Source organism: Rana temporaria, chromosome 8 (genome assembly GCF_905171775.1).
Source record: "Rana temporaria chromosome 8, aRanTem1.1, whole genome shotgun sequence".
Classification (NCBI taxonomy): Eukaryota; Metazoa; Chordata; class Amphibia; order Anura; family Ranidae; genus Rana; species Rana temporaria.
The window spans coordinates 83,409,767-83,437,045 of NC_053496.1; the positions used below are offsets into that span (position 1 = coordinate 83,409,767).

Consider the following 27,279-nt stretch of genomic DNA (forward strand, 5'->3'; position numbering starts at 1 on the left):
AGAGGCGCTCTACATCCCACCGTACGGGGAGAATATCTGACACACTGGAAAAGAAGCGGCTGACGGTGTTTATAACAGAGCGGAACAGCGCTTATTGGCGGACATCAATCCCAAAGTAGGCGGTGTTTTAGAGAAGTAGGCGGGATATAGAGAGCAGGAAAAGACGTCTGGCTAGGTAGAATGCTGGGAGGTGCCTAGGCGTGTCAGGAGAGATGAATGACAATTGTGGGGAGGACCTTTCCGATTGCCTTCGATGCCGTTTGAGTTGCTGCGCGTGCGCAATAACTCAAGCAACATTTCTGCTGAAAGCTGGGACGCCTCTTCCCATAATACAGTTCGGCCGGCGGCGACTCTGGATTGGAGGAATTTAAAAAGAGACGGTGGCGGCAACGGGCGAATGGTGGCCGCGGTCCCGGGGATTTATTGAAGAGAGCGCCTTTTAGTACGGTGAGCTGAGCTCCGTGTCTGGCGAGGGGGAGGGGGGCTAACAGGTCCCAGGAAGTCTGGCCTTCTAGTTTCCTTTCGGGGTGTATTCCGGGTGTTGTGTATGGAGGGTGTCCCCTGTGTGCAGTGCTCCGTACATCCATCCCCGGGGACACTCAGTACCGGTAGCAGTCTCTATACGAACTGAAGACACAACTCTGCTTTCCAGTTTGGATAGAACCCCTGACAGTTCTTATTGCTTTTTCTGCCCCCAATAGGGAGACTCCCCTTCTATGTGTCCTGTTTACTATTAAAATAAAATGAATTTCCAAATTTTGGGTTGACACCAGAACAGAAATAGAGGGGAAATCTTCCAATGGGGACACTCATTCTGGTGACACCCAGGGATTTCCTCTCACTTCCTGTTTTGTCTAGAAGACAGGAAGTAAAGGGAAAGCTAAATGATGTAAACAAACAAGCCTTACTAGGGTACTAATGCTCCCTTAGTGTATATGGAGGAAACATCCTGGTAAATATTTATGATGAAAGAATATCTGAGGTTCCTTTGACTGCTACACAGTATTCTGTGAGGCTGCATTCACACCTGAGCGTTTTGTCGCCTGAAGCGTGATGCTCAAAGACGCTAGAGGGGAAAAATAACATTATTCTCTATGGAGATGGTTCACATCTCCAACGCAAAACGCATGAATTTCAAACAAGTCCCGGACCCTTTTTTGACGTGCGAATCGGGCGGCTTGGGCGTTTTACATTGATGCCAATGACCTGTAAAAAACCGCGGGGAAAAACGCCGCAATTTGTCGCGGCAAATCTCTGTACAAAACGCCGCAAATCGCCTACGCCTAGGTGTGAATGCAGCCTAAATGGCAAGAGTTCTGCCTTTTCAAGTGCAACAGCCTGTCTGGCTCATTCACATGACACGGCATGCTGGGAGGGTGAGGACTGGTGTATGCTGGTGAGGGTGGTGTGATGCATTCTTAAAGGGGTTGTAAAGGCAGAAGGTTTTTTATCCTAATGCTTTCTTTGCATTAAAGGGGTTGGAAAGGTTCAATTAAAAAAATAAATAAATACCAAACATCCACTGTGCAGCTTGTTTTACACAGAGTGGCCCCGATTCTCTTCTTCTGAGGTCCCAAGGCAGCTGTCTCAGCTCCTCCTCACTTCTGATAACCCCCCTGGGAAGCGCTCTCCCAAGGGGGTTACCTTGCGAGCACGCTCCTGAGTCCTGTAGTTGGCGTCCATAGCCGCCCACTACAGGATTTGGCCCCGCCCCCTCGCGTCATTGGAGTTGATGGACAGCAACACGAGACAATGGCTGCGCTGCTATCAATCTATCCAATGATGAGCCGTGAAGACCGGGCCGAGATCAAGCACGTTCTCGAAGTGGGACTTTCGAGGACTCGGGTAAGTAAACAGGGGGGCGCTAATCGTCGGATGTTTTTTCACCTTAAAGTGGATGTAAACCCACTCTCATCCTTTCTAAACTACAGCCATAGTGCTGATCTATAAGGATATAGATGCCTCCTGCATGTATCCTTACCTGTCACATGTCTCCCCTCTGTCTGTCATAAGAACTGAAAAACTGCAGATTCTGTGGGTGGGTCTGTTGTCTGGAGCTCTGTGGGTGGAGTCATGATGTCAGTAGACTCTCCGCCCACCTATACACTCCCCTTGTCAACATGCATTTTCTCTTGTGTATGCCTTACACTAAATTCTGCTATGATCACTAACATCCAGTCAAAATCCAGAAAAGTAACCACATGACTTCAGAAAAGAGTGGGGTGCATGAGATATGTAAATAACCTGTCATTCACAGCAAGGGGGCGGAACAGACTTTTTTTTTTCTGTAAGTCTGTTTTATTTCACTGAACAATAAAAGAGGATTCCTCAGAGCTGGATTAACTCTGTGTGGCAAGACTGGGCACAGATGATAGGAAATCTTATACTGTACATTGTGACAAGAAAAAAATAAATACAAATTTTCGGGTTTACATCCACTTTAATGCATAGGATGAACCTTTACAACCCCTTTAAGATTAAAAACCTTCTGTGAGCAGCCCCCCTATTACTTGAGCATCCTTTCTGTCCAGCAATGCCCACGGGCCCCTCGGGCATCCAGGACTGTCCTGATTGGCTGAGACACAGCAGCAGCACCATTGGCTCCCGAGGCTGTCAATCAAAGTCATTTAGCAAGTCAGGGGGGAGAGGCCAAGAGGCAGTTCCATGTCTGAGTGGACACACAGAGCTGCAGCTTGGCTCGGGTGCCCCCACAGCAAGCTACTTGCTGTGGAGGGCACTCAACAGGAGGGGGGGGGGGGAGGCAGGAGCAGCGAAGAGGGACCCAAAAAGAGGAGGATTAGGGATGCTTTGTGCAATATCAACTTCACAGAACAGATAAGTATAACATGTTTATTTTTAAACAAGACTTTACATTCGCTTTAAGATTAAAAAAAAGCATTCTGTGTGTAGCAGCCCCCCCCCAATACTTGCCTGAGCCCCATTTCTATCCAATGATCTCCACGAGCCCCTCAGCTGTCTGGGACTCTCCCTCCTGATTGGCTGAGACACAGCAGTGATGTCATTGGCTCCAGCGGCTGTGAAAGTCACTTAGCCAATCATGAAAGAGTACGCAGGGTCAAATGACAGCTCCGTGTCTGAATGGACAAATGGAGCTGCAACTTGGCCCGGGTGCCATCATAGCAAGCTTCTTACTGGGGGGGGTGCCCAACAGGAGGGAGGGACCAGGAGCAGCGAAAAGGGACCCGAGTAGAGGAGGATCGGGGCTGCTCTGTGCAAAACCAACTGCACAGAGCAGATAAGTATAACATGTTTGTTATTAAAAAAACAAACGTGCAGCATCTGCATAGACACTGCTCCTAATCTGATATCCATGGGGTAGATTCAGGTACTGCTGCGCACTTCTTACGGAGGCGCAGCGTACCGGTTTTAGCCTGCGCCTACGCAAATTATCTGCGCTGCGCTTCATTCATGAAGCAGTAGCTACGCAATTTGCGCGGGCGCTCCTTAAAACTGCCCGGCGTAAGGGCGCCTAATTTAAATGATCCCGTAGGGGGCGTGGATCATTTAAATTGGGCGTGTTCCCATGTCGAACGTAGTGCGCATGCTCCGTCGGGAAACTTTCGTGAACGTAAATGGCGTCCAGCGCCATTCACGATTCACTTACGCAAACGACGTTAAATTTTAATTTTGCGACGCGGGAACGACGGGTATACGTAGCATTGGCTGCCCCTGCTAATAGCAGGAGCAGCCTTACGCGGAACCCCTGACGAACGGAAACAACGTAAACTGCGTACGCAGGGCTCGCGTAGGGTTGTGAATCGGCGTTGGTATGCAATTTGCATACTATACGCTGACCACTAAGGGGACGCCACCTAGCGGCCTGCGTAAGAATGCAGCCTACGATACGACGGCATAAGGAGCCTTATGCCAGTCATATCTTAGGCTGCAGTCGGCGTATCGAGGTTCCTGAATCAGGAGCATTCGAAACGCCGGCGCAAGTAAGCAATTGCGCTGCATAACTATGGACCCGTGCATCTCCCAGAAGAAAGCTGGGGGCGGATTAAGCGCCAGATGTGGTGTAGGTCACAACAGTCACTGCAGTGATCTATGCCCGGAAGAGGGAGAAAATACCTGGGATTCGGAAAAGCAGAAGTTCCATTATTGCTCTGCTAAGTAATACAGAAAATGTCTTGCGTTTAAACACAACAAGCCTATATGGTTTTTTTTTTTGGGTCAATATACTTCAATGGAGAAGCTGCAGAAAAGCATGTAATGTGTTTTTGCTGCATTTGTTTTTTGTAATCTGCCCAACAACAAATTGGCCCAAATTTTTTTTTTTTAAATGCTAATTTTTTTTTTTTAAGGCTATTATCCGATTAATCAAAACAATAATCGGCCAACTAATGGATTTATGAAAATAATCATTAGTTGCAGCCCTACTAATCTGTGTACAAACATTGGGCTAAATGGCCTCGCACAAAACAAATTGGAGTTGAGCAGCACTGCACTGGATACCCATATCAGCTTAAAGTGGATGTAAACCCAATTCATGAAATTTGAGCTGGGCACATATATCTGCAGTATTTTGTTATCTCTCTTCAAAGAGCCAAGTCCCATAGCTCTCTCCTGGACCATTATCAGCCTCCTGGCAAATTATTGGACACATCAGATAAAAGCAGCCTGAAATTTCTGTCTGGGGAGGTTGCTATTAATAGATTAGCAGGCAGCTGGCCCTGTTACAAAACACCCCTGAGAGTCTCTGCCTATGATGAGAGGGGGTGTGTGACTTTCCTCCAATCAGCAATATTGGCTATATTGACTGTATGCCCAGACATCACACTCTGGGGGTTATTTACGATCGGCAAATCCACTTTGCACTGAAAGTGCACTTGGAAGTGCAGTCGCTGTAGATCTGAGGGGGACATGCAAGGAAAATAAATAACAGCATTTTAGCTTGCACATGATTGGATGATAAAAATCAGCAGAGCTTCCCCTCGTTTCAGATCTTTCCCTCAGATCTACAGTGACTGCACTCCCAAGTGCACTTGAAGTGCGAAGTGGATTTGCCTTTTGTAAATAACCCCCTCTGTGTTAACCAGGAAGAGAAAATCTCCCAACAGGATCTGAACTTTCTATAACCGTATATAAATGTGAAGACAGCAGATATGCATGTAAAACCTATGTAGGGAGATTTGGTTTATCCCTGTGTATTATGTTGGGCCAGGGCTCGACAAAATCTGGTCGCAATTGTGACTAAAATTAGCAAACTGGCGCCCAGGGAAGCTTAGGCCTGCAGAAGGCTGCAAAGCCGCGGCCTCAATTACTGGCTGGCGCGATCGTGCGGTGGGGGGCGTACGGAGACACAGGATACTGTAATTGAGGCCGTGGCTTTGCGTCCTTCTGCCGGCCTAAGCGTCCTTCTGTGATCTGGCGCCATCTTGTGGTGGCCGTTGGCATGACAAGTAAACAAGCAATTCTAATGGAGCTTCCCCAGTGTTTTCACTGCCATCTCTTTTCCTTTAATTGGAGCCCCCAAACATTATATATATTTTTTATTCTAACACTCAGAGAATAAAATGGCGGTCGTTGAAATACTTTCTGTCACACCGTATTTGTGCAGCGGTCTTACAAGCGCACTTTTTTTGGGGGGAAAAATACACTTAACTACTTGGTAACCGCCCTATAGCCGAAATACGGCTACAAGGCGGTTACCTAACTCTAGGAGGGCGTCAATATACGTCCTCCCAGAGAGTCACAATTGCGCGCCCGAGCGGGCGCGCACACGCGATCACCGGCGCTCGGCGGGTCCACGGGACCCGCAGCAACACGGATCGCGGTAAGGAGCCAATGGAAGCGGCTCCTTACCACGTGATCGCGCCGTCCAATGACGGCGCGATCACTTGTAAACAAACCGGCGTCATGTAATGACGCCGGTTCCTCCCTCTCCTCTCTGTACCGTTCGGTACAGTGTGAGAGGAGAGGGAGGGGGGGGGGGATCGGGCGGCAGCAGCAGCCGCCGCACTGTGGGCTGGATCTGTGACAATTGCAGTCACAGATCCAGCCATCCCTGCGCAATACTCTGCAAAATAAAAATAATGATGAGTGCAATACTCTGCAATACCCCACCCCATACTCTGCAATACCCCACCCCATACTCTGCAATACCCACCCTGGGGGGGTGGGGTATTGCAGAGTATGGGGTGGGGTATTGCAGAGTATGGGGTGGGGTATTGCAGAGTATGGGGTGGGGTATTGCAGAGTATTGCACTCATCATTTTTTTTATTTTACTCTGCAATACCCACCCCCCCATACTCTGCAATACCCACCCCCCCATACTCTGCAATACCCACCCACCCATACTCTGCAATACCCACCCCCCCATACTCTGCAATACCCCCCCCCATACTCTGCAATACCCCCCCCCATACTCTGCAATACCCCCCCCCATACTCTGCAATACCCCCCCCCATACTCTGCAATACCCCCCCCATACTCTGCAATACCCCCCCCCATACTCTGCAATACCCCCCCCCATACTCTGCAATACCCCCCCCCATACTCTGCAATACCCCCCCCCATACTCTGCAATACCCCCCCCCATACTCTGCAATACCCCCCCCCATACTCTGCAATACCCCCCCCCATACTCTGCAATACCCCCCCCCATACTCTGCAATACCCCCCCCCATACTCTGCAATACCCCCCCCCATACTCTGCAATACCCCCCCCCATACTCTGCAATACCCCCCCATACTCCGCAATACCCTCAATACTCCAATACCTTGCAATACGTCGCCTATGGGGATTTTTAAGTAGCAACGTTTGGCACAATTTCACGAGCGTGTGCAATTTTGAAGGGTGACATGTTGGGTATCTATTTACTCGGCGTAACTTCATCTTTCATATTATGCAAAAACATTGGGCTAACTTTACTGTTTTTTTTTTTTTTTTTAAGCACAAAACTGTTTTTTTTTTAAAAACACGCGTTCAAAAAATTGCTGCGAAAATACCGTGCAAGATAAAAAGTTGCAACAACCGCCATTGTATTCTCTAGGGTCTTTGAAAAAAAAGCATATATAATGTTTTGGGTTTCTATGTAATTTTTTTAGCAAATAAATGATGATTTTTACATGTAGGAGAGAAATGTCAGAATTGGCCTGGGTGCTCCAGAACGCCTGATGGTGCTCCCTGCATGTTGGGCCTCTCTATGTGGCCACGCTGTGTAAAAGTCGCACACATGTGGTATCGCTATACTCGGGAGGAATAGCAGAATGTGTTTTGGGGTGTAATTTGTAGTATGCATATGCTGTGTGTGAGAAATAACCTGCTAATATGACAGAAACTAGATTTTTTTTTTTACAGAATTTTCAGTCTTTTTTCTTTTATAGCGCAAAAAATAAAAACCGCAGAGGTGATCAAATACCACCAAAAGAAAGCTCTATTTGTGGGAAAAAAAGGACAAAAATTTCAGATGGGTACAATGTTGTATGACTGAGTAATTGTCATTCAAATTGTGAGAGCACCGAAAGCTGAAAATTGGTCTGGTGATTAAGGGGGTTTTCGTGCCCAGTGGTCAAGTGGTTAAAAAAAAAAAAAAAAACCTTTTTTTTAAATTTATTTATTTATTTATTTATTTATTGTGAAAGATAATGTTATGCCGAGTAAATTGATACCCAACATGTCGTGCTTCAAAATTGCGTCTGCTCGTGGAATGGCGACAAACTTTTACCCTTTAAAATCTCGATAGGCGACGTTTAAAAATGTTTACAGGTTGCATGTTCAGAGGAGGTCTAGGGCTATCATCGTTGTGCTTGCTCTACCAATTGCGGCAATACCTCACATGTGTGGTTTGAATTAGGGTTGTCCCGATACCACTTTTTTAGGACCGAGTACAAGTACCGATACTTTTTTTCAAGTAGTCGCCGATACCGAATACCGATACTTTTTTTAAATGTGTCCCCAAATGCAGCCATGTGTCCCCCACATATGCAGCCATGTCCCTCTAGCCATGTCCCTCACATATGCAGCCATGTCCCTCACATATGCAGCCATGTCCCTCACATATGCAGCCATGTCCCTCTAGCCATGTCCCTCACATATGCAGCCATGTCCCTCTAGCCATGTCCCTCACATATGCAGCCATGTCCCTCTAGCCATGTCCCTCACATATGCAGCCATGTCCCTCTAGCCATGTCCCTCACATATGCAGCCATGTCCCTCTAGCCATGTCCCTCACATATGCAGCCATGTCCCTCTAGCCATGTCCCTCACATATGCAGCCATGTCCCTCTAGCCATGTCCCTCACATATGCAGCCATGTCCCACTAGCCATGTCCCTCACATATGCAGCAATGTCCCTCTAGCCATGTCCCTCGATGCGGCGGGGGGGGGGGAAGTATTCTATTTAGGTATCGGGGGTATTTGCGCGAGTACTCCCGCAAATACTCGGTATCGGTACCGATACCGATACTGGTATCGGTATCTGGACAACCCTAGTTTGAATACCGTTTTCATATGCGGGCGTTACTCACATATGCGTTCGCTTCTGCGCGTGAGCTCGGCGGGACGGGCGTGTTTTCTACCTCCTAACTTTTTTAGCTGGTTCCTAGATTCCAAGCAAATTTGTCAAACTTTGTGTTAGGCTGTTCACTTCACTGGGTATATGGAGGGTTTACATCCTCTTTAAGGCTGGCCATACATTATACAATTTTCTTGTACACTTTCAATTTTTATGCAATCGGGCAGGCCCTTGTACTACATAGTTGAAGGTATATTTAAAGGAATTTGAACGAGAAAACGATATAATGTATGGCCAGCTTATGTTTGCGCTGTCCTCTTGCCTGGTATGCTTATGCTATATGGAAGTCCATGCAGCACTGTCATCTGTTCATGAGAATTTGGACGTTGGTTGTAAAAATGATCTTGTTTTTTTGATGCTCTAAAATCAGCCTGTATGTGTGATAGTGGAGTGTAAAATATCAGGGTGCATATATGGTGCCCTTTGGTTTTTACTCTTTTATATATAAAAAAAAATTGAATGCTGTCTCTTTAATTCCTAAGATGTTTTTAGGAAATATGAATCCAAACCAAGATCATCGTCCTCATCCAAGACCATCCTATCTTGGGACAGCAATAACTTATCCAGAAAGGAGTGAACCACAAGAGGTATCCGATATCAGAACAAATCTCTCAGAGAAGTTTTCATTGATTGGAGATGCTGACACTTCCCAGGTGAGACAGAAACCAAAGTTTTCATTTAACCCTTTTGATGCCAGGCCATGTGCTCCATTTTTGCATTTTTTTCCATTTATGTCAATTGGGATGCAATGGCTACACAAGCATAGCTGGTTTTCCCAATCTGACATCTGTGTGGGTACATGACCCTGAGCTCACACTGTCTGCATTCGGGGACATGCATGTGGACCTACATGGATGTAAAATTGGGAGCAACGGCTCTGTTCGTGCAGTTGCTAAATTCCAAATGACATCATGTGTATGCCCTATGTGAAGATGGCCTAGGGCCCCTTTCAAACAAGCATACCGATCCGGTCTGCCTGATCGTTTTTTATGCAGGCCCAATCAGACTTAGAGCTGGGCGATATTTATTTATATTGAGATGGATAGTGCACTGGTCCTAAGGAGCTGCAGGCAGGAGTTTTAGGCGAGGCCACGGCCTTGGCTTAGTCAGGGGCGTCCGGCCTCGTGGCCTTTTCCCAGGATCGCTTTGGGTTGACTTCTCCCCTGCACACCCCATAGAGGCCACCAAGGCCACCAAGGCAGGAGGGTCAGTTGTGAGAGTCTGCACCTGGTAGGAGGAGGACTCTAGCGACGGTCCTGAGGAGCTGCGGGAATTTTTTTTTTTGGGGGGAAGCTTCGGCCTAGTCCGCAACGGGCCGGCCTTGCGGCCCTTTCCCGGGGATCGGGCAGACTTCTCCCCTGCACACCCCGGAGAGGCTATCAGGACAGGTGGGACACAGGAGGGTCGTTTGTGAGGGTCTGCACCTGGTAATAGGAGGATTCTCAGTGCCAGTCATGGGGGGGGGGGGGAGAGAATGCGGAGAGGAGAGGTGAAATCCTAAAATTATATATATATATAATAATTTTTACATCGAATACATTTTATTTATTTTCCCCCAGCCTGAATCAGACCACCCATTATTTTTTATTTTATTTTTCTCAATGGAGAGGCTGATGTAAATGGACATGTGTCACCTGCCTGCATCTGGTCCAGTCCGCTGAAAACCGACGGATGGGGATTCCATTCCCCATACATCTAGCAGATCGAATCGGATGGTATCCAATGGAAATGGACAGGCGGTCTGTTTCCTTCTGACCGCCCCATAGAGCACAGTGGGGCTGTGTCTGCTCTGCTTCAGCGGACAGGATGCAGACCTGTCATCCACCTGCTGAGCAGGTGGATCTTCTTGGCAGAGTCCGCTCCATGTGCAAAGGGGTCTTAACGGCCGGTCTATTTAGGGCACTGGTAGTGCTGCGCCCCCCAAGGGCGCGGGACTCGTACACCTGAGGCTCTAATTGGCTTGAAAAAGGTTGAGCTCTGGGCACAGAGCATTGCATCCCAAACCCACCCACTTGTGACAATAGCGAATTAATATTTTCTATCGTCTTCCGGCTTTTCCTTCCAGCCAATCGGGACAGGAGGCGCATCGGGGAAGCAGACTAATCCATGGAGGGTTGGAGGCTTAGTGCGGGTGAACCTTGGGGGGGGTTGGGTACGGGTTGACATCAACCAAAAAATATCCTTTTTTTTTTTTTTTTTTTTTTTTTTTTTTTTTGAGACCGAGAAAGGGACTGAAGATAGTCATTCCTCTGTACCGCTTTACATAAATGACATAAGGAGTCTGTATAGAGATTCTTCATTCAGTACTGAGAGTCTGATACATGGTAACACTTGTGGTTCACTAGGATCAGCTGTCGGTGGACATATAGGGAACGATCGCTGCCTGCGCCCACTGTACTACCGGGGGAGGTTGGTAAACGCATGTTTTAAACAAAGATTGGGACCCACCTCCCCTGGTTGTGGACAGAGCGCTGCTAACCCAAATATTGTATGTGGGAAAAAAATACTCCCATGGGCCTATACGCAGCTTGCAAGTAAATAACTACTTGTGTTTATAAAAATATATTGTTTGTTTTTGTAAAAAGTTTTCTTGTATCACATTGCATCAAAAACAATATAAGGTTGGAGAGGGGAAAATGCATACACAAAAAAAAGACAACAGCAAGAGCTCTGGTGTACAAAAATGTTTTCATAATAGATGGATTGCCATTAAAGGTAACCTGATGCGTTTTAATGTTGTGTTTGATCTTCAGGGGGAAAAAAATCCGACCATCTATAATTTAATAATACACAATATTAGTGTTCATTATAATACTCATTTAGAGACTCAACCTGTATATACAGGAATCCAGGATATTGGAATAAATCCTACCTTAGGTGGAAACAAAATATTTATAACCAGAGCAAATTACCAAAAACATCACACCAGGATATTCCCATGAGGGTCAATCAACCAAGGGGCAGGCAGGGAGTTCAGCTCCATCTGCAAGAGGTCATATGTAATTATTGGGTATGCGGGGGGGTCAGTTGAAGGCAACGGAACACATGCAGTGTACATGTATATAAGTTTGCCTACAATCAAATAACTAACTGCTATATATCAGTTGGGTTCAAAGTGAGGATTGTACAAAAAATTGTATAGCACAGGTATGGTATATCAGTCTATCAAACGGGTAGAGGCAGTGGTTGGATTATACATTCATCACAAAGATGGAGATGTTCACAGTGCCATTTTATTTATATAATCTATTAGTGGGTGAATTTTAAATGTCTAAACTATCCTGTCAGACTGATATCTATACATGGTTGTCAAAGGTAACTAACCTGTGATATACAATTTTTATTTTTTTGTGTGTAATCCTAACTGATATATAGCAGTAGGTTATTTGATTGTAGGCAAACTTGTATACCTCTTTATACATTAGTACATTGTGTGTTAGTGTGTGCGTGCGTGCGTGCGAGTGCCGCTGACACCCCCGCATGCCTAATGATCACGTGGGACCTCTTGCAGATAGATCTAAACTCTCTGCCTGTCCCTTGTTTGATTGTCATCGAAATATCCTGGAATGATGTTTTTTGCTCTGGTCATAAATATTCTGTTTTTACCTAAGGTAGGATTAATATTTGTGTAATGATACATTTATAGATGTTCACGTCGTCGTCGTCCCCCCCCTCGAAGATCAAATACAACATTAAGATTGTGAACTCTAAAGAACCTTGTGCTATAAAATGACTATAAATAAAAAAAAAATTATATATCTATATCTATTCCCTCTCATAGTATTGAACTGCAAACTTTGTGAGATGTGGGGGCACTAGATCAATAGACTAAATTGCATACATAGATGAATAAAGTACATTGGTGCTCAGTAAATATTATTAACCACTTGCTTACTGGGCACTTAAACCCCCTTCCTGCCCAGGCATTACCTGCAAGGTGCAGCCCGCAAGCCCTGTCTCCTCGCTGCACACCTCCTTCGTCCAGCTCTGACTTCCGTCCACACAGAGCACTGGATCCGGGCTCTCGCCCTGTACCATGTCTGCAGTCACTACTTCTGTCTGTTGCCTCCTTCCCTTTACCAGCTGTCACCTCTGCCCCCATGTCGCAAAGAAGTACCGGTACTCATACTCTGTGTTAAACTGGCATCGGTGCATCCCTAGCTTAGACCATTGCCAACAGCTAACGAAATGCCATACAGTGAATGAGGTAGAAATTCCTACTCACCAGACCACCATGACCCCTTTAACTAAAAAATAAAGGTCAGGTGGAGCGTTGTATGGTTATGGATCTGCTTCCGTTCACTGGTGCACACCAAGCGAAGAAGCCTGTGGTTGTTACCCCAACACAATGTTCAGGAAAAAAGCAGGGGCAAAGCCTAATTCTGTTTTTTATTTAAACAAATACTTAAAACGTATGCCAAATGGCCGCTTACTTTAAAATGCACCTTGCCTTGGCACTAAAGGAATACCGCATCTGATACCAAACTCGAGATGAGAAGCAGCTGTCCCCCTCGTGCTGTATTAAACCAGCGTGCATTCCACCGTTGTGGGATCCAGAAACTGAAAGAGGAAACGTGACTGGCATGTGCCTCCACGTACGTTTCATCGTAATGACATCGTCGGGAAGCGTCCCGGTCACTGAACAGTGTACGTTTTTATTTACCCAGGTCGAATATCATTGGTGGAATCTATTGCACATTGCAAATGGTGCCATCTAGTGAAATTTAAGGAGAACAAATGCAGCAACAGTTTGAGTAGGCTCGGCTGGTTTCTATAATCCCACACATAGAAGTGCGATATGACAACAATAATAAAAAAGTAAAATGCAATAATGTAATTAAATGCCGGTTAATTCATACAATGACATTATGTGGATTCTAAGTTAAACTAATAAGCTAAGCTTATTAAAATGATTTAATAAAAATATATTTATATATTATAGTGGTGGTGGGACTCTGTGCTACCTTAAAGATTGCTGGTTTACGCCAGATTTTGGAGAGAAAGACCCTTTGATTGCACAGCTGTGTGTTTTGCCTATTTAGTTCTGACCTGACTATGGCTCAGAGCCCCACCCAACAGACAGGAAGTCTGTTCCTGGGAGTCACGTGGACTCCCATCCCTCTGAGAGGAGTCAGAGGCTGCATGTCTGCAGGAGGCAGATGTCATTGGTGATAAAGCAGCCAGGCGCTGATCAGGAGTAAGCTAGGTGTGAGCTTAACTCTAGGAAACTGTTTGTTCTGAGGAGCAGACTTAAGGCCTGAAACAGCCGGATGGCAAGAATGAAAGCCAGGAGGCTAAAGTGTTGAGTATGCAAGATATAGTAAGCGTGGAACCCCCTATGAGGGCTTCTGATAAAAATCGCAGAGGCAATCGAATGCCATCAAAAGAAAACTCTATTTGTGGGGAAAAAAGGTGTGCAAATTTCGTTTGGGTACAACATTGCATGACCGCGCAATTACCAGTTAAAGCAGCGCAGTGCCAAATTGTAAAATGGTCTGGGGCTGAAGTGGTTAATCTGTGCTGATTTTTAAATGGGATTGATTTTTCAAAGCTCACTTGACCGCAGCAAGCCCATCTTTTTGTTTGATATTGGTATACAGGGATTCCACATTCACTGTAACTAATAAAGTATCGTCATTGATTTTTAGTCCAGAGAGAAGTTTGAGTTCTCTGCTATCTTTAAAATTGGATTCTCCCAACTAACCAAAGGCTGCAAGAATATATCCAAATATTCCCCAACTCTTGAGAAAAGGGAACCAATCTCACCCAGTATGGGCCGTCCTGGGGGAGTTATCTTTTGATTTATGGACTTTTGGGACAATATAGAGAACAGGGAGTATGGGGATGTGAGGAACAAGATATTTAGCCTCCTTTTTATCTAAAATCTTTACCATTTTTATTACATTTTTTTACCCATTCTATTCGGCTTTTAACTTTTGTGCGGGATCCCCTTTAAATTTTTTGTAAGTGGTTTTGTCGCCCAGTAATCTGAGTACTTCCTTATTGTAACTATCCTTAGTCAGTATTACTAGTTATTATTTTTATATCTTTTGGTTTTTAGTTGTTTTCACTTCCTCCTGAACCATGTTTTTAAATACTTCTATAAAATGATGAGTACCCTTTTTGGGATTAAATACCAAGTTATTTTTGAGCCCACTGTGTATATTCTCTGTATACAACTCATGGAATTGTATGCAATTTAGTCTATTGATCTAGCACCCCCAACCAATACACACCCCACAACATTAAGATTGAAACGCATCAGGGATTACCTTTAACGGCAATCCACTGTTGTGAATTGCATACTGTTTTTCCGCCCCCATGCAGCACCTAAAGTCGGTGGGAGCAGCAGAAGCATTCCGGCTTATGATGGTAGCTGTGGGGGATCCAGTTTGCGCGGGGGTCGCATTGGATTGGAGGGAGGGGGGTAATGTGTGCTGGAGGGGAGAAGTAGTTTTAGGTGGAAGGGAGGTGGTAAGGCAAGGGACAGGGAAGTGGCAAGGGACAGGAAAGTGGGGCGGTCATATTTGAGGTTAATAACTGTGATCAGCGGGTTGTAATCTGATGATCAGAGCTATAGAATTGTTCAGCAGAGTCTAATGAACATTTCTGATATAGGTTTATGGTCATTGAAGAGACCATAGACTTATAGGAGAGGGAGAAATGAGGTCCAAACACTGTACGGACCTTGCCACCTGCAGGCACTTCTGTAGGTCTGTATGGACCTGTCAGTGAAAGGGTAAATACCCTTTTATACTCATCACTTTTAAATGAGAATCAATCTTTCTTTGCTTCGCCCCCGAAGCAATCGGGCAGCGGCTATAACCTTAAAAACAGGTGTAACAGAAAGCAGACTGCCTTGAATAAGCCCACATGTACACTGATAACATGCAGAATTTCAATCAGCTGTTATAAAATGTGTTTAGACTGTTAAGGTTCATAAGGTTCTCTTTTCATTTCAGAAAGGCGCTGTCGAGTCTAAAGAACATATGCATGTATATCTTCGTGTGCGACCACTTGCTACGTCTGAAATTGAGCAAAATGAATCGCAGGTGAGTGATGCAAAGCACACTTGTTTCTCTATGTAAACAGTAGCTGAATATATACATGTTTAAATTGTAAATATTTGAAATGATTTCTGTACTTGTAGAAATACAGAGGCAGACATTATTGTCCACCTTATGAAAGATAGGTGTTTTTTTAATCATTATCCCAGAACATGTAGGAAGCTAATTTAGGCTTCATTCTCACTGGAACTTTCAAACATGGTGTGTGTGTGTGTGTGTGTGTGTGTGTGTGTGTGTGTGTGTGTGTGTGTGTGTGTGTGTGTGTCTCCAGGATCCGATTAGACACTCAAAACGTGGCTAAAAGCATGTAAACGTAGCTAAACGTGCTTTACCTACCTCCTGCATGCCCAAAGTACATTTACTGCCAGGCAGGTGGCACAGACAGGCTGGATGTAATGTCCTCCATGAGTGCGCCCCTTGCTAATCCATGCTGTCACTGGCTACATTGGAATTTTGTCAACAGGTCCCAGCCAATGTTTAAGCAGCTGACACCTGCTTATCGGCTGTAGCCAATCGCCTCACTAAGTCTTGTGTTTACATACACACAGGGCTCTGTACATAGATTAGTAACCTGACTGTTTCTTCTTCATGCAAAGCAGGGAGAAAAAAACCCAGCAAGATCTGTTAGTGAAAGAAGCACATATTACACATTACCCTCGATGGAAACTCCTTCCCAGCAAGTGTCCCAGCGAAGCCTCGGATTGCGAGTAATGCGGTTTACGAGCGTTTCGCAATAAAAGCTTTTTAAAAAAAAAATAATAATAATTTGACTCGCTTTGTGAGCGTTGTCTCGCAAGATGAGTAGGATTCAAGGCTCTGGGGTGTGCAGTACCGCATTTGGCCTGAGGTGCGGAGGCGCCGATGACGCTTGGCGACACTGTCTCCTCACGTGGGTGTGTGTGTTTTATTTTTGTACAAGCTTTATTTGAAGTATACAAAACATACACTTTCATTGCAATGTCAGGTGGCCTGACCTTGTCCTGCAATTTGGCCCATTGCACTGTGATAAAATGCACCATGTCTGCCTTTTTTTTTTTAATCGCAGCACTAGGCTGTATTGCAGTGTGAATGGGACACATAGGGACACACAAAAAAACAAAATAGTTTCCTAAGGTGACAGAAGTTTTTATCTTGTGGTAAACTGTTTTTCACTGCACATAGTGTGAATTGGCCCTCAACGCTAAATGCAGAAATGCTAGTGTGAATGGGGCCTGAGTGAAGTTGGATCTGCATACACATGCCAGACCACTGAATAAGAAGTTACTGTAACCATTTGATCAGTAAGACGGCCAGAAAAGCCATTGTTGAACTTTGCTAAAAAATGGTAACTCTTAATGGCTTATTCCTCAATACAAATGGTGCCCTTTATTCTGAACTTTATGTTCTGACATAATGTTTTTACATTTTTTCTCTTTCAGGATTGTGTCAGCATCCCAGATGCCTGCAGTGTCCTAGTGAAGGCACCACAACATTCACAGGCTAGTCGGCTAAGCGACAAAGCCGGTGGTTCAGTGGCTCAAAAATTCACCTTTACTCATGTAAGAATTAAATAAGTCTGCAGTACTAACTTCATATGTTCTGCTAAAAATAACAAGGAGTTTGATAAAGGCTGTGCCCCTTTTTGTAGCAATCCATAGCAACAATTCTAAAGAACCTCCCTGGACTTTCCTTAATATATAGTTGACTTAAATTTTGGATTGTATTCTCTGTGGCTTACTTCACCTCACAAAGCCATTGTCTTTATTTAGATGTTCCTGTCGCTTTGCCAAAAAATTGAAAATCTACTGACAGATGTAGACTACAAGCACCTAGAAGTGTCATTGTCCCCTCCTCCAATACATCCATATGCTGGGCCACCTCCCTTCAACTACAAGTCTACATCTGCAAAGGATGATGGTACTTGGTGTTGACTCATTCATGCAACTTTGTGAATGATTAACACGGCCATGTGGGTCGAGCCCCACACAATTGCTGTCGGCTAACAGAAAGTTTCCAGTCGCAAGAGTCTTTGTGACCTCTGTGACAGTCAATTGCGGCATTCACCTGATCATAAGCTCCCCGCCTCTAGGCATCTGAAATCTCTTAAAGGGCCGAGAGGCGCCGACGCAAAGCGGTTAAAGCAGGGGTTGACAAATTTGCTTGGAATCTAGGAGCCAGCTAAAAAAGTAAGGAGCCAGAAAAAGCGCCCCGTCCGGACGAGCTTGCGTGAGCAGCTCCCGCATATGTAAATGGTGTTCAAACCACACATGTGAGGTATTGCCGCGATTGGTAGAGCGAGAGCAATAATTCTAGCCCTAGACCTCCTCTGTAACTCAAAACATGCAACCTGTAGATTTTTTTAAACGTCGCCTATGAAGAATTTAAAGGGTAAAAGTTTGTCGGCATTCCACGAGCGGACGCAATTTTGAAGCGTGACATGTTGGGTATGAATTTACTCGGCGTAACATTATCTTTCATAATATTAAAAAAAAAATGGGGATAACTTTACTGTTGTCTTATTTTTTAATAAAAAAAAAGTGTAATTTTTTCCCCAAAAAAGTGCGCTTGCAAGACCGCTGCGCAAATACGGCGTGACAGAAAGTATTGCAACGATCGCCATTTTATTCTCTAGGGTGTTAGGATAAAAAAATATATATAATGTTTGGGGGTTCTAATTAGAGGGAAGAAGATGGCAGTGAAAAATTACATTAGAATTGCTGTTTAACTTGTAATACCAACTGGTGGTAATAACTTGTAATACCAACGGCTCACCACCAGATGGTGCCAGCTCACAAAAAAAAAACATTTTTTTTTTGCCCCCCTTCCAAGTCGCCAGGACCCTATTTCTAGTCGCCATGGCGACCTGGCGCCCGGGATTTGTCGAGCCCTGGGTTAAAGCATTTAGTTTGGAAACGAGAAATTCCCCTAGCCAATTGCATTTCGTTTCTCATATTTTAATAATGGGGTAGAAATAACCTACATCTATTTTTTGTTAATTGTCCCAGATGTGAAGGACTCTAGTCTGAAATCCTCCTAATATTTTAGCTGGATGCTGTACAATGTGCCTATGTGTGTCTTAACCAAATTCTTATGTCTTTCTGCATGTGTTTTTTATTTTTTTGTCTAACAGGTATTTGGCCCTGAGACCACACAGAGTCAGTTTTTTGAGGGTACTATTAGGAAACAAATGATTGATTTTATGAAAGGTCAGAATCGCTTGATTTTCACATATGGTGTTACCAATGCTGGAAAAACATTTACATTCCAAGGTAATCCACTTTCATCTGCTATATTTTGTGACTGCTATTGTTGAATTGTGTTGCTGTGTGAATAATGTGTGTGTTTGCGTGTGTTGTGTGCTTCTTCTTTTTTTTTTTTTTTATTATTTTTTACTTTTTTTTTTTTTTTTTTTTTTTTTAAATCAGGATTTTTCAACTGGGGTTCTGCAAAAGGACATATAACCCTTTCATTACCTAAATGTAAATGGCTAATGTCTGTACAGAGAGGAGGGTGAGAGCTCACCCTGCACCTCTCCATTAATTATTAATGGCACCCCCATGCATCCATCAATAGCATGTACATTTGCACACACTAAAACGCATGGTACTTCAGTACCATGCATTTCGGTAGGGTGCAATTTAAAAAGCATGCCAGCACCTTTTTTTTGCATGTTTCATGAGCATAGAGTAGCCTATTAAAAAAAAAAAAAAAATACACATGGGAACATGCAAAAAAGTGCTTTCAGTCAGATGCACCTGCTTGTGTGAGCAAACCCTCAGACTGGTGGACCACAGGATTATGCGCAATTCTAAAGGGTGCCTTGACCAAAAGGTTGAAAAACATTGCTTTACATAATAATGCCAGACATGATTTCTCTTTGCATTCATTGCCTAATAATTATTTTTTTCGTCTCTGTATGAACAGACTGTTGGACTGATTTTAATTTTAAGTGACTTTGTTTCACCACTAGATGCTGCTATAAAGCCACCAATTCATTTCATTTCATTCATCTTGTCTTCTCGGGACCAGAAACTGTTTAGTTTTAAGGCCTCATTCACACTGACACCCTGATTTTATTTATTTATATAGAGAGATATGGTCTCTGTTGCCACCCCTCTTGCTAATGTATCTTATATCTATCATCTCTATCCTTGTTCATTTTTTTTATTTTTTTTTGCTGTTCATGCTAATGTACCTAGTACCTGAAAAGAACTTCAACGGTTCCTCTATGCTAACAACGTTGAAATATGCTCTTCTTAAGCACAGAGCAATACTTAACTTTTATCTACAGTCCTTTGTTTTACTTCCTATCTGGTCTCTGTTGCCACCCCCTCTTGCTAATATCGCATACAGTGAAGGACCACTTGCCATGTCATCAGGATGGAATGTGGCCACTGGTCTGTGTGCCAGCCCACATTAAAGCTTGTCCTGCATTGTGTGTGTGTGTGAAGATGCAAAGACAAGAAGTGCAACTTTGGTCATTGGTCATCACATCTGGAACATATGGGAAAGAAGTCAGAACTGTGTATCACGGCAAACGCCAAGTTGACCTGTAGGAATAAAATAAATAAATGCAAAAATAACAGATTTTTTTGCAGGGAAAAAAAGCGCATTTTATGCTTTCCACCAGAGTCTGTTAATCATTGCACCTGCAATCGGTGGATTTGGGAGTGCAATGTTGTATTCTGGCACCATCTCCTTCCAGCTTTCTCTATGTATGGCCCTTCAGTTAGAAAGCGGGAGGAAGTGTGAATAGACTACCAGCATGCTGATCATTGCACTTGTAGTTTATTCTAAACTACCGTCCATCTGCTGTGGTGGCAGATGGGATATTTTGCTTTATTCACAGCTTTGAATGTATGATGCAGCTTGGGGGGGGGGGGGGAGGGCAACAGATTTTAAATGTGACGGACTATGAGGGGCAGCCCCCACCCACTGTCACAGGGGGCAAAGGAATGGGTGTTGGAAAATGTTATCCATTACACCCTAATATGGGTGGAACATGTGAGGCCTTGTACACACGACCGAACATGTCTGCTGAAACTGGTCCGCAGACCAGTTTCAGCAGACATGTTCAGTCGTGTGTACGGCCGAGCAGACAGGTTTCCAGCGGACATTTGTCCAGCCGACCGTTTTGCAGCGGACAAATGTTTCTTAGCATGCTAAGAAACATGTCCGCTGGAATCCTGTCCGTCGGACATGTTCGGTCGTCTGTACAGACTCACCGTACATGTCCGAGCGGCCGCCATCCCTCGCATGCGTCGAATCACTTCGACGCATGCGTGGAAAAAATTGAACTTCCAGGGCCGCGCACGTCGCTGCGTCATCGGCGCGACCACGTCCCCGCGTATCGTGTATGCGGGGATTTCTGTCTGATGGTGTGTACAACCATCAGACAGAAATCTCCGGGCGGACATGTCCGCTCAAAAGGTCCGGCGCACCGTTTTGAGCGGACAGTCCGTCCGTCTGTATGATCCCTAAGATATTCTAAAGGTCAAGGTGTTAATTTCTTTAACATCATGGGGTAGTTAAAGGGGAGTTCCAGCCATTTGTATGTTTATTTAAAGTCAGCAGCAACAAAAAGTGTAGCTGCTGGCTTTTAATAAACAGGCACTTACCTGCTCCAGCGACGCGCCGGCCGGGGCTCCGCTCCTCTCCCCCCCCCTCCCCGGCCGGCGTCTTCATTTTCAGTGTGGGCACCCGGCCGTGACAGCTTTCGGCTTCACGGCCGGGCACCCACTGCGCATGCGCGAGCGGCACTGCGCGAGCGGTGCGGCCCGGCGCCGCGCCGTGTAATTGGCCAGGAGATCGCCTAGGACCTGTGACGTGTCCTAGGCGATCGCCTACAGCAGCCACTTCCTGAAGGCGATTAAGCTTAGTCGCCTACAGGAAGGAGGAAGTGGGACAGGAAGTCCCACTCGTGCTGAAGCCCCCACTCCCCCCCCCCCCCCCCCCCCCAAAAAAAAATTACATGCCAAATGTGGCATGTAAGGGGGAGAGGAGTGGGTTAAGAGGAAGTTCCAAATTTGGGTGGAACTCCTCTTTAAGGTTTTCTATATGCTTGGAATTGGGCTTTAAAACACAACTGTACCTTTTTGTACGTTGTGTTTTTTAAATAAATAGTTTTTCTAATAATCCACCAAATGCGTAACTTCCTTCAAGATGCACGTCAGACTTGAGTCTTTTTCTCTCTCTCTCAGGAGAAGCTGATATCTTCAGTCTCAGGTTCACAACCTTTGGTCCAGTAGCTAGACAACTCTTCGCTTTTTAGGGGAGAGTCTTGGGTCTGATTTCAGATTTGTGCAGTTTCTCTCCAGAAACCTACAGCACAACTTCTTGTCGATGTGGTACAGGTCATCTGAACTAAACAGGCTAAATGGTCTTAACCCAAGGACCAGGTTGTTTGTTTTAGCTCTGACCTTGGGCAAGTCATTCCATAAAGGATAAGTTCACCTTTGGGAATGTGTTAAATGCTCCCCAGCTCCTAAAGCGTCTGCCTGATCTGCTTTTTTATTTAATTTTTTTTTTTTTTTTTTTTTTAACATGTCCTGGAAGATCTTGACCAAGGACACCACCCTCCTGTGGTTTCTGTTAGTGCAGGGCAATCGGGGGGGAATCCCAGCTTCTGAACAGTTTATGTGCAGTATTTCTGTAGAGACTTCATTGCTTCCCTGACAAATGCCCTCCTAAAACTTTTCACTGAGTTTTGGTACAGGCCTTTTCTAAGCAGAGTTGAATCTGAGTTTTTAACTGGTGGTTCTCTACCAATTGGGTACGCCTGTCCGTAGAGGAAAGTGGGCTGTGTTCGGATCTTTTTTTTTTTCAGGTCAAATTTTGTATGTTGCCTTGTAACACTTGTACTTTTTTTTTTTTTTTTTATTACAGGTACAAAATGTGATGTAGGCATCCTACCAAGATCAATGGAAATGCTTTTTAATACTATTGATGGAAAAGTCTATTCCAAGATGGACATTAAACCTCACAGATGCAGAGACTATATAAGGCTGACCAAAGAGCAGATAAAAACAGAAGTTGCCTTCAAAAATAGTGTACTCCGTCACACAAAAGAGGTATGTTGTGCGTTGGCTGACGTGGTAAATTCTCTTTAATACAGGGCTTGGTTATTTCTATTATGCGGTCATGATGTGTTTGCAGAAAGTCGGCCAGTTGACACAACAAGCTCTGTTAGCCTTCATGTGACCTTTTCACCTCTAACTCCTGGAACCTAAAAAAAAGTTGTCAATGTAGAACTCTTGTAAATGCTGTACATTTTGATAATTTAGAAAGACTTCACACTAAGGTGTGTGTGTGTGTGTGTGTGTGTGTTGTTTTTTTTTTTTTTTTAATTTTTATTCTGGTTGCATGGGAAAAAAAAACTGACTGATCCAATAGGAGTCGGTGTACTAGCACCCAAAAACCTGCAGTCATGGCCCAGTGCCAAAGTTCTGACTCTTCTAGGAGGTAATAGAGCTTTATGCTAACTCCACCCTCCAGGAAAACTAACAAAACTTTGTCCCTTACAAGTGAGGCGATGGGAGTCTTTGTCCCATTTTTTTAATGCAGTAAACAAATTTTAGTTATGTCCTTGTTTGTGTTGCTCATTGTTCTGTGCTGTACTTTTTTTATACAGGTGATGTAGCATAACTATCTAAAGCTACAAATGATGGTAGTTCAAGTCATCGTTTGATGCTATTTATGGTGTCCTTATTATGAAGCAGTGAAATCTATTCACTGCTTCGTTCTCCGGCATTCACGGAGGAGATTTTCCTCCTGTGTACCTGTTTATGAAGCGGAGTAGATCGCTTCACCCTTGGAGGAGTGAAGTGATCTACCAACTCTTCAAACACTGGAGAACGGCCCCTGATACAGGAATCTTGTGAGACTTTACGACAGGGCTCGACAAATCCCGGGCGCCATTTGTGAGCTGGCGCCATCTGGTGGTGAGCCGTTGGTATTTCAAGTTATTACCACCAGATGTGAGCTGGCGCCATCTGGTGGTGGCCGTAGGTATTACAAGTTAAGCATTACAAGTAGGGTTGAGCGAACCCGAACTGTAAAGTTCGGGTTCGGTACGGACTTTGGGGTTTTCCCGGACCCGAACCCGAATAATTGTGAAAAGTTCGGGTCCGGGATCGGAGTTCGGGGAAAAAAAATGCGCGGAGGTCCCCGCAAATTCAATCACCAGACCCTTTAGGTCTGGTATGGATATTAAGGGGAACCCCGCCGTTAATTTAAAACAAAAATGACGTGCGGTTCCCCCTAAATATCCATAACCAGACCCGTTATCCGAGCACGTTGACCTGGCCGGCCGCAGAAAAGAGGGGGGGACAGAGTGCGGCCCCCCCTCTCCTGAACCGCACCAGGCCACATGCCCTCAACATGGGGAGGATGTCCCCATGTTGATGGGGACAAGGGTCTCATCCCCACAACCCTTGCCCAGTGGTTGTGGGGGTATGCGGGCGGGAGGCTTATCAGAATCTGGAAGACCCCTTTAACAAAGGGGACCCCCAGATCCTGACCCCCCCCTTGTGTGAAATGGTAATGGGGTACACTGTGGGGTACAATGCTTCTACTTTTCAGAGGTCCGATATTGTTCTATGTACAATCCGTGTTTTATTGATTGCATGTAATAATCTAATTTTCTGAGATTGTGGATTTGGGGTTTTCATGAGCTGTACGCCATAATCACAAATCACGGCTTGAACTATCTCATATATTTCACCTTTTTAAGTTACTTTAGTGAAATAAATGAACTTTTGCACGATATTCAAATTTTTCGATTTTTACATGTACAGTAAACTTCTGCAAATCTTCACTATTCTGTGGTCCAATTCTCAAAAAGTCGTATTCCATGCTAGCCCCACGTGTCCATTCTGTCTGGGTACGGCTTTTCAGTCAAGGTGGGAATACTTCAATCCGGATAGCTTTGTAGAGAACAGCTCCAGCAGCGGTGTTGTAAGGAATCGTGATTTAAGTTGATGGGGCACTCAAAAAGATTTTCAAAAAAAAGTTGATCGGGGTGGGGAAATCAAAGAGAAATAAAGAAGCAAAATGTGGTTATAATTTTTCATATCTGACAAAAACATGTCTGTCTGTCCTCCTTGTACTCTAGCAAAAAAACTTTCTGAGCAGGAGGGTTGGGGATGGTTAACAATTTTACTGTTTATCAATCCTGTAGGTTGCAGTACATTTGACAATCTGAATTATGGTGTACTTCAATGGCTATGAAAGACTTTTGAGCATTTTGTATTCTGTCTGCTTTCTTTTGTATCTTATATTGATTGGTTACTTGCATCTAAACTATACTCCTTTTATTAGGTTGATCCTCATTGTAGCATTAGGAGCAACAATAGCGCTACCTCTGCAGACACTACAGACCTGCTCACTGATGATGGTAATGTATCTAGTTCTATATATTGGGAAAGTAAATTTGTTGGAAGTTTTTAGCTCATCTGTACAGTGCAGCACCACGTCTGACTTTTTATATAAGTTTTCTGCACATCTTGTATTGGGTGCATTTCTGAAATTTCTCTAATGGCAGGAACCCCTACTAGTCAATAATATATAATGGTAGCGCCAAAGCTCTTCAGATCACAGCTCCCCCACCCAACATTAAATCTCTTATCATATTTTTTTTTTTTTTTTTACATCCCTCTCAGGATAGAAAGCCAATTTCTCCAACAGGCACGCAGACCAAAATCTATTTTCAGAAGAGTGGTGCAGGGCTAGAACTTTGACAGTGTTTGACTGTTGTCTGTGCCTTCCTATGTCAGTGACAACTCTCCCTTTCATCCCCATAAGGAAGAACTGATGTTTTTTGCTTATAACCAGTCTGCTTCCTTTTTATTTTCGTTATCCATTTTTTTTTTTCTCGTAACATGCCCCAAGTCATGAGTAAAACGGCTTGATTTAAATCATAATTTTTAAAGAGCAACTGTCATTTCTGTCCTGCAGCGGCTCCTCTGACCCGTTGTCAACTCGCCGACAGTCCCATTCACTTTAATAGGATTGCTGGTGATGAGGCAGTGACACAACAAGGTGAGGGATGTGGTGGCAGCAGGTGAGTGGATCCCTGCTAACAGGCGCTGCCATGATGGTTCTGAAATGACAGGTGCTCTTTAAATGTAAGGACTTATTCTTGCTGGTAGTCTGAATCTTTAATATTTGCAAACAAAATGAAGGTTTCCTATTTAGAATAATAAGCTGTCAGGTTAGTAAACTTGCAATATCAAAACGGATTTGATCATACAGTTTGTAGTGTACATAGATTTGTAAAACAATGAGATTTTAACTAATAGAGATATATATATATATATATATATATATATATATATATATATATATATATATATATATATATATATATATATATATATATATATATATATATATATATATATATATATATAATCTATCTCTATATATCATAATTTTTTTTTTTTAATCGTTGAATTTTATATCCACCCTGGTTTTGGATTACTGTGGTCTATTTTAGTGGAATTGTTTTTGTTGACACTTTTGGCATCTTTAGAGTAATTTTGATTTACATTTCCCTACAGGCACTGGAGGACTCTCCTCCTGTAACATATCTGAGTTTGAAGAACGGTTAAGAGAATCGGAAGGGTTCAGTCTGGATGTGGATGAGGCAACAAAGTTTTCCGTTTGGGTTTCATTCTGTGAAATTTATAACGAGTGCATTTATGACCTGTTGGATCCGGTATCGGGTGACAAATTTTATAAAAGGAAAACTCTAAAGCTTGCTCAAGACCTTAAAGGATTCTCTTTTGTTAAAGGTAAGCAGGTCTCCTAGCATATGTAAACCCCAACCATGGACATTTGCAATATCTGTTGAAAATAGTGGGGGAGGTAACCTGTAGTTCTAACATACATTCTTGTCATATGTGACCAAATATAAAGACGTACTTGCAAAAATGTACTTGGAAAATTTCTTCTTTCTTTGAAGGAATCATTTGTTTAATACTTGTATGTAATACGTATACAAATACAGAAATGTTTTGTTACCATGTCCTGTTGGAATTTTAATTGGAACGTTTTCTGCAGATCTCCAGTGGATACAGGTTTCCAATGCAAAAGAGGCATGCCGAATTCTGGCATTGGGGAAAAAATTCCAAAGTATTGCTTTTACTAAGCTAAATAGTTCATCCAGTAGAAGGTAGGTGGCTTCTAAACATTTATATATCCTGTTTTTGGGCATACTGAAACTTGGGTTATCCTATTGAAATGTTATTGACCTTCAGGGTACCATTTGGATATGGTAGCCACAATATCTGAGTATTGGAGTTCTTGCTTTCAGCGTTTGAGTGTGGTGTTGTGTGTTTTTGTTTGGTTGTAAAAGGAAAGGTTTATAATCATTTTGTTATATATTTTTTTGCACTGTGTTCTAGTGGTGAGATTTACCTTCACTGTCTTTCTTGAGACGCAACAGGGTATTTCCCATCTTAGACAGTTGTCATTGTAAGATCTCCCTCAGCCTACCCCTTTTCTTATGGCAATGAAAATGCCCAAATTTTGCAGTTATCTGCCTTGCTGACCGTGGTCACCAAGACAAACTAAGAACAAATTGCAACTTCCTTTTACTGATCTGACACATTGGTAGTGGCTATTGGCTGACATTGCATTTTATTCTCTATTATCCACAGGTTTTTGTCATTGTCATCCTTGCAATGGTTTT

The 27,279-nt window shown here is 43.9% G+C and overlaps 1 protein-coding gene across 1 annotated transcript in view; it reads left to right on the forward strand.

The window, feature by feature from the left end:
* The first annotated feature begins 258 nt into the window (after positions 1-258).
* The window catches only part of KIF20B (kinesin family member 20B), a 160,238-nt gene continuing 133,217 nt past the window's right edge, over positions 259-27,279 (forward strand). The window contains exons 1-9 of the mRNA XM_040362115.1: positions 259-447; positions 9,024-9,194; positions 15,504-15,593; positions 17,027-17,146; positions 18,718-18,856; positions 22,473-22,657; positions 24,906-24,981; positions 26,147-26,380; positions 26,649-26,760. Coding sequence (XP_040218049.1) covers positions 9,024-9,194; positions 15,504-15,593; positions 17,027-17,146; positions 18,718-18,856; positions 22,473-22,657; positions 24,906-24,981; positions 26,147-26,380; positions 26,649-26,760 — 1,127 coding nt within the window. The 5' untranslated portion in view covers positions 259-447. The remainder of the gene's footprint in view (positions 448-9,023; positions 9,195-15,503; positions 15,594-17,026; positions 17,147-18,717; positions 18,857-22,472; positions 22,658-24,905; positions 24,982-26,146; positions 26,381-26,648; positions 26,761-27,279) is intronic.